Genomic DNA, 12,487 nt, shown 5'->3' with positions numbered 1-12,487 from the left:
CAAGGGGCTGTCTGGCCATGTCCCTCTCCCCTCTGGACTATATGCAGGGTTAATCCCCCCGGGAGGGGAGTGAACCTGTTGTAAACTGTGCCGATGTGCAGTCTGAAAATATGACAAAGTGTCAATATATGGCAGGGGGCCTGATAAATGCATTGTAACCATGATGGGCTAGAACCTGATTACATCACCGGTGAGGAGCAGCAAAGACTGGAGATCACAATCTCGCCAGCCAGGTTTGAATCCTGAGTTTTGTCGGATCTTGAACCCTCACCACTGACCCTGTAAATGGAGAGTGCATGCTCAAGCTAGCCCTCCTTTTGTTTGAGAAAAGTGTGCTGATTGGGTAGGTTTGCCATCAAAAATGCACCAGTTGATCATGAGTGACAGTTAACTGTCAAGCATTATAAAAACTGGGCGGCAAGGACAAGTAGGGCTGAAGGGTCTGTTTCCATTCTGTAAGCCTCTATGACTCTATGGGTCAAATGGTCTACTCCTGTTCCTACTTCTAATATTCTTGAGTTGGGTAGTTTTGGGAGTTCTACTTTTTGTTTTGAGGTACTTACATTGGCTCGGATTCCAGCCTCCACATTCGGAACCCTTGGCAGGGCATCATAGAGAGAGGAGACATAAGTGATGATGGATTTCTCATCAGGATGGGGCACATCCACATCTAAAACAACAACAAAATGAAAGAGTTGAATGGAGAGTGGGTGTGAGAGTTGAGTGGGGTATGGGGGGTTGAGTAGGGTGTTGGGGGTTGAGTGGGGTGTGGGAGGTGAGTGGAGAGTGGGTATGGGAGTTGCGTTTGGTGTGGGAGTTGAGTGGGGTGTTGAGGGTTGGGTGCGGTGTAGGTGTTGAGTGGGGAGTGGGTATTGAGTTTGGTGTGGGAGTTGAGTGAGATGTGGGAGGGGGATTGAATTTAGGAGTCACAGCGTCATGTTGCAACTGTATACAACTCTGGTGCGGCCGCACTTGGAGTACTGTGTGCAGTTCTGGTCCCCACATTACAGGAAGGATGTGGAGGCTTTGGAGAGGGTGCAGAGGAGGTTTACCAGGATGTTGCCTGGTATGGAGGGGAGGTCCTATGAGGAGAGGCTGAGGGATTTGGGGTTGTTTTCGCTGGAAAGAAGGCAGCTAAGAGGGGATCTTATTGAAACATATAAGATGATTAGAGGTTTAGATAGGGTGGATAGTAATAGCCTTTTTCCTCTGATGGAGAAATCTAGCACGAGGGGGCATGGCTTTAAATTAAGGGGTGGTAGTTATAGGACGGATGTCAGGGGTAGGTTCTTTACCCAGAGGGTGGTGAGGGATTGAAATGCCCTGCCTGCTGCAGTTGTAAATGCGCCTAGTTTGGGGGCGTTTAAGAGATCCGTGGATAGGTTTATGGACGAAAAGGGATTGGTTTAGGTTAGTGGGTCATTGTTTTTTAACTGGTCGGCGCAACATCGTGGGCCGAAGGGCCTGTTCTGCGCTGTAATGTTCTATGTTCTATGGGAGGTGAGTGGGGAGTGGGGGTTGAGTGGGAGGTGAGTGGGGAGTGGGGGTTGAGTGGGGAGTGGGGGTTGAGTGGGGAGTGGGAGGTGAATGGGGAATGGGGGTTGAGTGGGGTGTTGGTGGTTGAGTGGGGAGTGGGAGGTGAGTGGGGAATGGGGGTTGAGTGGGGTGTTAGGGGTTGAGTGGGGGGTGGGGGTTGAGTGGGGTGTTGGGGGTTGAGTGAGGGGTGGGGTGTGGGAATTGAGTGGGGTGTTGCGGGTTGAGCGGGGATTGGGGTGGGAGTTGAATGGGGTGTTGGGGGTTGAGTGCAGTGTAGGTGTTGAGTGGGGAGTGGAGTGTGGGAGTTGAGTTTGGTGTGGGAGTTGAGTGGGGTGTTGGGGGTTGAGTGGCGAGTGGGGGGTGGGAGTTGAGTGGGGTATTGGGGTAGGCAGAGAGATGGATGGAGAAGAGCCTCAGGGAATAGGGTAGAGATCAGGAGAGAAAAGGGGTAGAGGAAGATTGCACCAGGATAGGAGAGAACCACTATCAGGAAATGGGAGGGTGATGGTGGAAGAGGCTGTGGAGGGGAAATGGGGCAACGTGTAGAAGGGAGTTGGAGCAACCAGGAGAGAGAATGGCAGCTGGGGAGAATGGGGAAGCAGAGAGTTGAAATAAATGGGTGCTTTTCTGGTCGGCAGTTGGTGACTAGTGGAGTGCCGCAGGGTTCGGTGCTGGGGCCTCAACTAATTACCATTTACATAACTGACCTGGAGAAGGGGGCTGAGTGTAGGGTAACAAAATTTGCTGATGACACAAAGATGAACATAGAACATAGAACATAGAACATTACAGCGCAGAACAGGCCCTTCGGCCCACGATGTTGCGCCGACCAGTTACAAAAACAATGACCCACTAGCCTATACCAATCCCTTTTCGTCCATAAACCTATCCAGAGATCTCTTAAACGCCCCCAAACTAGACGCATCTACAACTGCAGCAGGCAGGGCATTCCAATCCCTCACCACCCGCTGGGTAAAGAACCTACCCCTGACATCCGTCCTGTAGCTACCCCCCCTTAATTTAAAGTCATGCCCCCTCGTGCTAGCTTTCTCCATCCGAGGAAAAAGGCTATCACTATCCACCCTATCTAAACCCCTAATCATCTTATATGTTTCAATAAGATCCCCTCTTAGCCGCCTTCTTCCCAACGAAAACAACCCTAGATCCCTCAGTCTCTCCTCATAGGACCTCCCCACCATACCAGGCAACATCCTAGTAAACCTCCTCTGCACCCTCTCCAACGCCTCCACATCCTTCTTGTAATGCGGGGACCAGAACTGCACACAGTACTCCAAGTGCGGCCGCACTAGAGTAGTGTACAGTTGCAACATTACACTGCGACTCCTAAATTCAATCCCCCTACCAATAAACGCCAAGACACCGTACGCCTTCTTGACAACCTTATCTACTTGATTCCCAACTTTCAGGGATCTATGTACACACACACCTAGATCCCTCTGTTCATCCACACTATTCAAAGTCCTCCCGTTAGCCCTATACTCGACACATCTGTTGCTCCTACCAAAGTGAATTACCTCACACTTCTCCGCATTAAATTCCATCCGCCACCTCTCGGCCCAGCTCTGCAACCTATCTAAGTCTCCCTGCAGACTATGACACCCTTCCTCACAATCTACCACACCTCCAACTTTGGTGTCATCAGCAAATTTACTAATCCACCCAACTATACCCTCATCCAGATCATTAATAAAAATTACAAACAACAGTGGAAAAGCAAATTGCGTGGAGGGTGTGGAAAGTCTGCAGAGGGATCTGGATAGGCTGAGTGAGTGGGTGAGGACCTGGCAGATGGAGTACAATGTTAGCAAGTGTGAGGTTATCCACTTTGGCAGAAATAATAGTAGGAGGGATTATTATTTAAAAGGTGAAAAGCTGCAGCATGCTACGGTGCAGAGGGACCTGGGGGTCCTTGTGCATGAGTCACAAAAACCCAGTCTGCAGGTGCAGCAGGTGATCAAGGAGGCGAATGGGATGCTGGCCTTTATAGCGAGGGGGATAGAATATAAAAGCAGGGAGGTCTTGCTGCAATTGTACAGGGCACTGGTGAGGCTGCAGCTGGAGTACCGTGTGCAGTTTTGGTCCCATTATTTGCGTATGGATATTTTGGCCTTGGGGGGAGTGCAGAGAAGGTTCACCAGGCTGATACCGGAGATGAGGGGGTTAGCTTATGAGGAGAGATTAAATAGACTGGGTCTGTACTCGTTGGAGTTTAGAAGGCTGAGGGGGGATCTTATAGAGACTTAGAAGATAATGAAGTGGCTAGATAGGGTAGAGGTAGAGAGATTCTTCCCGCTTAGAAAGGATAACAGGACTAGGGGGCACAGCCTCAAAATAAGGGGGTGCAGTTTAGAACGGAGTTGAAGAGGAACTTCTTCACTCAAAGGGTGGTGAATGTCTGGAATTCTCTGCCCGTTGGAGTGGTGGAGGCTACCTCGCTGAATATAAAGTCACGGGTAGATAGGTTTTTGACAGACAAGGGAATTAAGGGTTATGGGGAGAAGGCGGGAAAGTGGAACTGATCCACTTCAGATCAGCCATGATCTTATTGAATGGCGGGGCAGGTTCGAAGGGCTAGATGGCCTACTCCTGCTGCTATTTCTTATGTTCTTATGAACAGTCAGGGTGACTATTGAACAGGAGAACGGGAATGGGTGAGAGAGCAGGATACAGTCCAGTTTTTTACTGCAATCATTTGCTGGTTGACTCATTTACCTTCAGGATCAAGCAGCTTGGTGACCCCCAGCTCCCGCTCAGCAATGTTGAAAGCCTGTTCAAGGTTCTCCAGATTTTTCTGCCGATAAACTTTGTTCATGTCAATCAAAATTGGCCTAAAGAGAAAACATCAAATTTACATTCAAAACTGTGGAATCATGAGTAGCAAAAAGAGGTCGAAGGAAAAAGAGAGCAAGGAAAGGGGCAGATGGAAGTGACAGAGAAAGAATGATGGGAGAAAGGACTGCGTAGACACGCTGCCACACACTGCGTAGACACGCTGCCACACGCTGCGTAGACACGCTGCCACACGCTGCGTAGACACGCTGCCACACGCTGCAGACACGCTGCTACATGCTGCGTAGACACGCTGCCACACGCTGCGTAGACACGCTGCCACACGCTGCGTAGACACGCTGCCACACGCTGCGTAGACACGCTGCCACACGCTGCGTAGACACGCTGCCACACGCTGCAGACACGCTGCCACACGCTGCGCGGACACGCTGCCACACGCTGCGTAGACACGCTGCTTAGACACGCTGTCACACTGAAGGAGGTGCTTGAAGTATCAGTTATCAAACAACCAGCTGAAAGCAGTTGGTTTGAATTGGTGAATTACTACAGCAGAGAGTTGAGAGAGTCTGTGAGTCATTAGTAACTTGATACAACAACAGAAGTTTAAAGCCTGCATATTGAAAGGTGTGTGTGAACACGAATCTACATCGAGAGTTAAACTGGCTGAAAAGCTGTCAATTTGGTTCAGGTGGGAAGAAAAGGCAGAGAGGCAAAGAGGTGCTCCATCTTCTAGATTTTTGTCTGCTGTTGTTGCTGAGTTTCTCTCCTTGTCTCAAAAGTATGTGAGTGCAACTTTCTAATTAGCACACACATTCTCTCTCTCACACACACACAACACAAACCTCCTCACACACACTCCCTCACACACACACACACACATCCATTCCCTCCCTCACACACACTCCCTCACACACACACACACTCCCTCACACACACACACACACACATCCATTCCCTCCCTCACACACACTCCCTCTCTCATATTCCATTCCCTCCCTCACAGACACACTCCCTCCCTCACACACACACTCCCTCCCTCACATTCACTCTCTCACACACACACTCCCTCTCGCTCACACACACTCCCTCTCGCTCACACACACTCCCTCTCGCTCACACACACTCCCTCTCGCTCACACACACTCTCACATACACTCTCTCCCTCTCTCACACTCTCTCACTCTCACATACACACTCTGTCTCTCACACTCTCTCTCACACACTCTCTCCCTCTCACATACACACTCTGTCTCTCACACTCTCTCTCTCTCACACTCTCTCACACACTCTCCCTCTCACATACACACACTCCCTCTCACATACACACACTCTCTCCCTCGCACACACACACACACTCACAGAGACCTACATGTGAAAATACTGATTCAATTGCTTAGATTTAGAAGCTTGAAGTTTTGAACGTGTGTATAAAACTGGGATTCAAAGAGTTACTGGCATGACCAGGACAGAGGAATGACAGCACATTACAGGATCACACAGTCTAGCTAATCTTTGTCACTCTACGAAGGCCCCATCAAGAGCACAGTGCAGAGTTTGAGTTAAACTGATCCAGGAGACAGCAGACTCTCCGCTTACATTTCACTCAGTTTCAGAGTAGAATGGATTGAGTATATTGAACCGGCCAACGGCGTATGAGAGATATCGTCTGATTCTGTTGGGATCTCCTCACAGAACATCAGTGCACGATCTCCAGGCTCAGTCAGAGAACCTGAGGAGATACTGGATCGATCCGATCTCCTCTTCCTCCGCTTCATTCTCTTTAACATCTTGCACTCTCTGTCTATCCCTCTCCCAGCTGAACCCCGTCGCAACGGTTTCCTCTCTGTGGCCAGAGATCGTAGCCTGCCTCTCGGCTGAGTGAGTTACACTGAACTATGCGAGGGAGCAGCAGGGTGTGGTAAAGGGTGTAGTTAGTAACCTGAGCTAAGTATGCAAACACCAAGCATGATTTCTTATTCCCAGCCAGAAGCTATAACATTCCTATCAGTGGCTGTGTCACACCCTCAACAAGTCTGTGTATTTACCCATTGGCAGTTACATTCCCCACAATTACTCATTAACCACAGCAGTTCATGTTCCCAGCTCAAAGGACACTCCAGGCCCACCACGCTGAAAATACGATTGGACAAGTACAAACAGGTCATAAATTGCACACCAAAATTCCAGAAACACTTCAAAGAGGATACAAACACTCACAGCATGGCCAACAGCAACTGTCAGCATCACAGAGCAACTCCTCAGGACACAGAGAGTAACTCCCCGGGTTACGGAGAGTAACACCCCGGGACACAGTTACAGAGAGTAACGCCCCGGGACACAGTTACAGAGAGTAACGCCCCGGGACACAGTTAAGAACATAAGAAATAGGAGCAGGAGTAGGCCATCTAGCCCTTCGAGCCTGCCCCGCCATTCAATAAGATCATGGCTGATCTGTCATGGCTCAGTTCCACTTTCCCGCCCTCTCCCCATAACCCTTAATCCCCTCTCTTTGCAGAGAGTAACGCCCCGGGACACAGTTGCAGAGAGTAACGCCCCGGGACACAGTTGCAGAGAGTAACGCCCCGGGACACAGTTGCAGAGAGTAACTCCCCGGGACACAGTTGCAGAGAGTAACTCCCCGGGACACAGTTACAGAGAGTAACGCCCCGGGACACAGTTGCAGAGAGTAACGCCCCGGGACACAGTTACAGAGAGTAACACCCCGGGACACAGTTGCAGAGAGTAACTCCCCGGGACACAGTTGCAGAGAGTAACACCCCGGGACACAGTTACAGAGACTAACTCCCCGGGACACAGTTACAGAGAGTAACTCCCCGGGACACAGTTACAGAGAGTAACTCCCCGGGACACAGTTGCAGAGAGTAACACCCCGGGACACAGTTACAGAGAGTAACACCCCGGGACACAGTTACAGAGAGTAACACCCCGGGACACAGTTGCAGAGAGTAACTCCCCGGGACACAGTTGCAGAGAGTAACTCCCCGGGACACAGTTGCAGAGAGTAACACCCCAGGACACAGTTGCAGAGAGTAACTCCCCGGGTTACAGAGAGTAACTCCCCAGGACACAGTTACAGAGAGTAACTTCCCGGGACACAGTTACAGAGAGTAACGCCCCGGGACACTATTGCAGACAGTAACTCCCCGGGTTACAGAGAGTAACTCCCCGGGACACAGTTACAGGGAGTAACCCTATCTGGGGAGTACGATAGGATGAGAGAGGAATTGGCGAATGTGGACTGGGGGAGCACGTTGGAAGGTAGGTCTGCTGAGGAATAGTGGAGGATCTTTTAGGAGATCTTTCTTGGTGCACAGCAGAAATTTATACCGATGGTTAAAAAGGATCGTAGGAGGAGAGATAATCAGCCGTGGATAACGAAGGAGGTGAAGAAAAGTGTTAAATTAAAAGCAGACGCTCCGCCAGTCCACATTCGCCAATTCTTCTCTCATCCTACCATACTCCCCTCTGTTCAAACAAAGGACGCGTGTCCGGGAACCCACTTTGTCCTCCTCCATCTGCACCAGAAACTCCACCATACAATGATCACTCTCCCCAAGAGGATCCTTCACCGCAAGTTCCCTAATTCTACCCGCCTCATTACATAGCACCAGATCCAAGATAGCTCGCTCCCTCGTCGGCTCCAACACACACTGTTCAAGGAAACTATCCCGGCAGCATTCCAAGAACTCCTCCTCGAACCCACCGCGTCCAACATGGGTCGACCAATCAATATGCAGATTGAAATCCCCCATAACTACGGCCGTCCCATTCCTGCACGCCTCACTTATTTGCGTGTTAACAGCCCGCCCCACCTCCAGATCATTATTGGGGGGCCTATAGACGACACCCACCAGCGTCTTCCTCCCTTTGCTGTTCCTAATCTCTACCCACAACGATTCCACGTTGCTCCTTGGCTCCAATATCATCCCTTGCTACCACCCTGATGCTATCCTTAATCAGCAGAGCTACGCTCCCCCCCTTTTCCCTCCTGCCTATCCTTCCTAAACACTTGATACCCCTGGACATTCAGCTCCCAGTCCCTGTCACCTTGCAGCCACGTCTCTGTAATGGCCACCAGATCATATCCATTTGTGTTGATCTGCGCCACCAACTCATCCACTTTATTCCGAATGCTTCGTGCATTCAGATAAAGCGCCTTCATCCCAGCCTTCACCTGGACCTTATTTGCTGGAACGCCGCCAACCATACTCACGCCCCCTACTCCCTCTATTATTGGGACATCCTCGGCCTCTATCCTTACCTGTACCCTCTCCTTTACTTTAGACCCCTTAATGTCACCTACCCTCACTCAGGAACAACGACAGTCCCATTGGAGATCCACACTTCCCAACCTATTACCATTGCATTGAAACATAGAAAATTGGAGCAGGAGTAGGCCACTCGGCCCTTCGAGCCTGCTCTGCCATTCAATATGATGGTTGCTGCTCATGTAGTTTCAGTATCCCACTCCCGTTTTCTCTCCATTCCCCTTGGATCCCTTTAGCCATAACGGCCACGTCCAGCTCCCTCCTGAACATATCTAACAAACTGACCCCAGCAGCTTTCTGTGGGAGAGAATTGCACAGGTTCACAACTCTCTGAGTGAAGAAGTTCTTCCCCATCTCAGTCCTGAATGGCTTACTCTTTAGACTCACTCTGTGACCCTTAGCGCTGGACTTCCCCAAAATCGGGAATATTCTTCCCATCTATCCTGTCCAGTCCCATCAGGATTTCATATGTTTCTGTGAGATTCCCTCTCATTCTTCTCAATTCCAGTGAGTACAAGCCCAGTCGATCCAGTCTCTCTTCATATGTCAGTCGTGCCGTTCCAGGAATCAGTCTGGTGAATCTTCACTGGACTACCTCAATAGCAAAAATGTCCTTCCTCAGACTAGAATACCAAATTTTCCAATGGATTGGAAAAATGCTAATGTAACTCCCCTATTCAAAAAGGGAGGGAGGCAAAAGGTGGGAAATTACAGACCAGTTAGTTTAATATCTGCTGTTGGGCAACTGTTAGAATCAATTATCGTGGAAGTAATATTAGGACATTTGGAAAATCGAGACTCTATCCATCAGGGTCAGCACGGTTTCATGAAGGACAAATCATGTTTGACTAATTTTCTAGAGTTCTTTGAGGACGTAACAAGCAAAGTGGACAATGGGGATCCTGTAGATGTAGTATATCTGGACTTTCAGAAGATGTTTGATAAAGTGCCACACAATAGGTAAATTCACAAGGTTAGATCACATGGGATTAGGAGTAATTTATTAGCTTGGATAGGTGACTGGCTGACGGACAGAAGACAGAGAGTCGGGATAAATGGGTTCTTTTCTGGATGGCAAAAGGGTAACTAGTGGGGTGTCACGGAGTTCAGTCCTTGGGCCCCGGCTATTTACAATCTATATTAACGACTTGGAAACATGGATAGAAGATTCTAGAGCAAAATTTACAGATGACACAAAAGTAGGCAGGACAGTAAGATGCAATGAGGAACCTTACAAATGGATATAGATAGGTTAGGAGAGTGGGCCAAAATGTGGCTGATGGAGTTTAATGTGGATAAGTGTGAGGTCATGCATTTTGGTTGGAAAAATGGGAAGGTGACTTATTATCTAAATGGAGAGAGACTTCAGGGTGCTCCAGTGAAGAGGGATCTGGGTGTCCTTGTTCATGAGCCACAGAACGCCAGCATGCAGGTACAGCAGATACTAAAGCAAGTGAATGGAATGTTGGCATTTATAGCTGAAGGAATAGAATATAAAGGGAAGGAAGTGATGCTGCAACTATACAAGGCATTGATGAGGCCCCACCTGGAGTATTGTGCAGTTTTGGTCCCCTTGTTTGTGGATGTATTGGCATTGGGGGCAGTTCAGAGGAGGTTGGCTAGATTGATTCCAGAGATGAGGGGTTTGTCGTATGAAGACAGATTGAACAGTTTAGGCCGATACTCTCTGGAATTTAGAGGAATGAGGGGAGATCAAATTGAGATATACAAGATGATGAAAGGTATGGATAAAGCAGACATGGAGCGGATGCTTCCGCTGGTGGGGCTTCTAATCTTAGGATAAAGGATAACAAATTTAAAACAGGGTTGTGAATCTGTGGAATTCGCTACCCCAAAGTGCAGTAGATGCTGGGACAGTGAGTAAATTTAAGAAGGAGTTAGGCAGATTTTTAATTGGTAAGGGAGTTGAAGGGTTATGGGGAGAAGGCAGGAAAGTGGAAATGAGGAGCATATCGGCTGTGATCAAATGGCGATGTGGACTTGATGGGCCGAATGGCCTAATTCTGCTCCAATATCCTATGAACAAAACTGCACACAATCCTCAAGGTGTGGCCTCACCAAGGCCCTGTATAACTGCAGCAAGATATCCTTACTCCTGTACTCAAATCCTCTTGCTATGAAGGCCAGCATGCCTTAGCTTTCCTTCACTGCCTGCTGTACCTGAACACTAACCTTCAGTGACTGTTCCACCATGACACCCAGGTCACAATGCTCTTCCCCTTTTCCTAAACTGTCACCATTCAGATAATAATCCTCCTTCCTGTTTTTGCCCCCAGAGTGGAGAACCTCACATTTATCCAGATTATATTGCATTTGCCAAGTATTTACCCACTCAGCCAGCCTGTCCAAGTCACCCTGCAACCTCTTAGCATCCTCCTCACAGCACACACTGCCACCCAGCTTAGTGTCATCTGCAAATTTGGAGATATTACATTCAATCCTTTCGTCCAAATCATGAATGTATATTGTGAATAACTGGGGTCCCAGCACTGAAATCTGCAATACCCCACTACTCTCTGCCTGCCACTCTGAAAAGGACCCGTTTATTCCCACTCTCTGCTTCCTGTCTGCCAACCAGTTCTCTATCCACATCAATACATTACCCCCAATACCATGCATGTGATAAATATAGGACAGATAGGTTCTTTACTCAGAGAGTAGTAAGAGCGTGGAATGCCCTGCCTGCAACAGTAGTGGATTCGCCGACATTAAGGGCATTTAAATGGTTATTGGATAAACATACGGATGACATTGAAATAGTGTAGGTTAGATGGGCTTTAGATTGGTTTCACAGGTCAGCACCACATCGAGGGCTGAAGGGCCTGTACTGCGCTGTAATGTTCTATGTTCTATGAGTTTTCATTTTCTTCGCTAATCTCTTGAGTGGGACCTTGTCAAAAGCCTTTTGAAAATCCAGATACACAACATCCCCTGGTTCACCCTTGTCCACTCTACTCGTCACATCCTCAAAAGATTCCAGAAGATTTATGAAGCACAATTTCCCTATAGTGGCTCCATACTGACTTGGACTGATCCTGTCACTGCTTTCCAAATGCTCAGTTATTACATCTTTAATAATTGACTCCAGTATTTTCCCCACCACCAATATCAGGCTAACCAGTCTATAAATCCCAAAATTCTCTCTCCCTTTTTTTAAAAAGTGGGGTTACATTAGCTACCTTCCAATCCACTGGAACTCTTCCAGAGTCTAGAGAATTCTAGAAAATGATCATCAATGCATTCGGAAATACTCTGTGCATGTGTGTCCGAGTGTATGTCAGTATATGTGTGTGTGTCTGTGTCAGTGAGAGTGTGTGTGTCTGTGTGTTAGTGTGTGTGTGTCAGTGTGTATGTCAGTATATGTGTATGTGTCTGTGTGAGTGTGTGTGTCTGTGTGTGAGTGTGAGTGTGTATATGTGTGAGAGTGTGTGTGTGTGTGTGAGAGAGTGTGTATGTGTCTGTGTGTCAGTATGTGTGTGTGTGTGTCAGTGGGTGAGTGTGTGTGTGCGTGTGCGCATGAGTGTGTGTGTGTGTGAGTCAGTGTGTGTGTGATGAGTGTGAGTGAGTGTGTGTGTGAATGTGTGTGTGAGTGTGAGACTGTGAATGTGTGTGAGTGTGTCTATGTGTGTGTGTGCGTGTGTATGTAAGTGTGTGTGAGTGTGTGTGAATGTGAGTGTTTGTGTGTGTGTGTGTGTGAGCGTGTGTGTGTGAGAGTGCGTGTGAGCGACTGTGTGTGAGAGTATGGGTGAGTGTGTGTGTGGGTGAATGTGTGTGTGAGTGAGTGTGTGTGAGTGTCAGTGTGTGTGTGAGTGTGAGTGTGCATGAGTGTG

The 12,487-nt window shown here is 48.6% G+C and overlaps 1 protein-coding gene across 1 annotated transcript in view; it reads right to left on the bottom strand.

Moving 5' to 3' along the window:
* The window catches only part of LOC145359628 (plectin-like), a 128,586-nt gene extending 122,439 nt beyond the window's left edge, over window positions 1–6,147 (bottom strand). Inside the window, exons 1-3 of the mRNA XM_080214330.1 lie at window positions 5,944–6,147; window positions 4,270–4,385; window positions 564–670 (exon numbers count right to left, since the gene is read on the bottom strand). Coding sequence (XP_080070456.1) covers window positions 564–670; window positions 4,270–4,385; window positions 5,944–6,134 — 414 coding nt within the window. The 5' untranslated portion in view covers window positions 6,135–6,147. The remainder of the gene's footprint in view (window positions 1–563; window positions 671–4,269; window positions 4,386–5,943) is intronic.
* Window positions 6,148–12,487: the final 6,340 nt, after the last annotated feature.

This window comes from Carcharhinus amblyrhynchos, chromosome 2, assembly GCF_965287045.1.
Source record: "Carcharhinus amblyrhynchos chromosome 2, sCarAmb.v2.hapA, whole genome shotgun sequence".
Lineage (NCBI taxonomy): Eukaryota > Metazoa > Chordata > Chondrichthyes > Carcharhiniformes > Carcharhinidae > Carcharhinus > Carcharhinus amblyrhynchos.
This window is presented reverse-complemented; position numbering and strand designations above follow the sequence as displayed.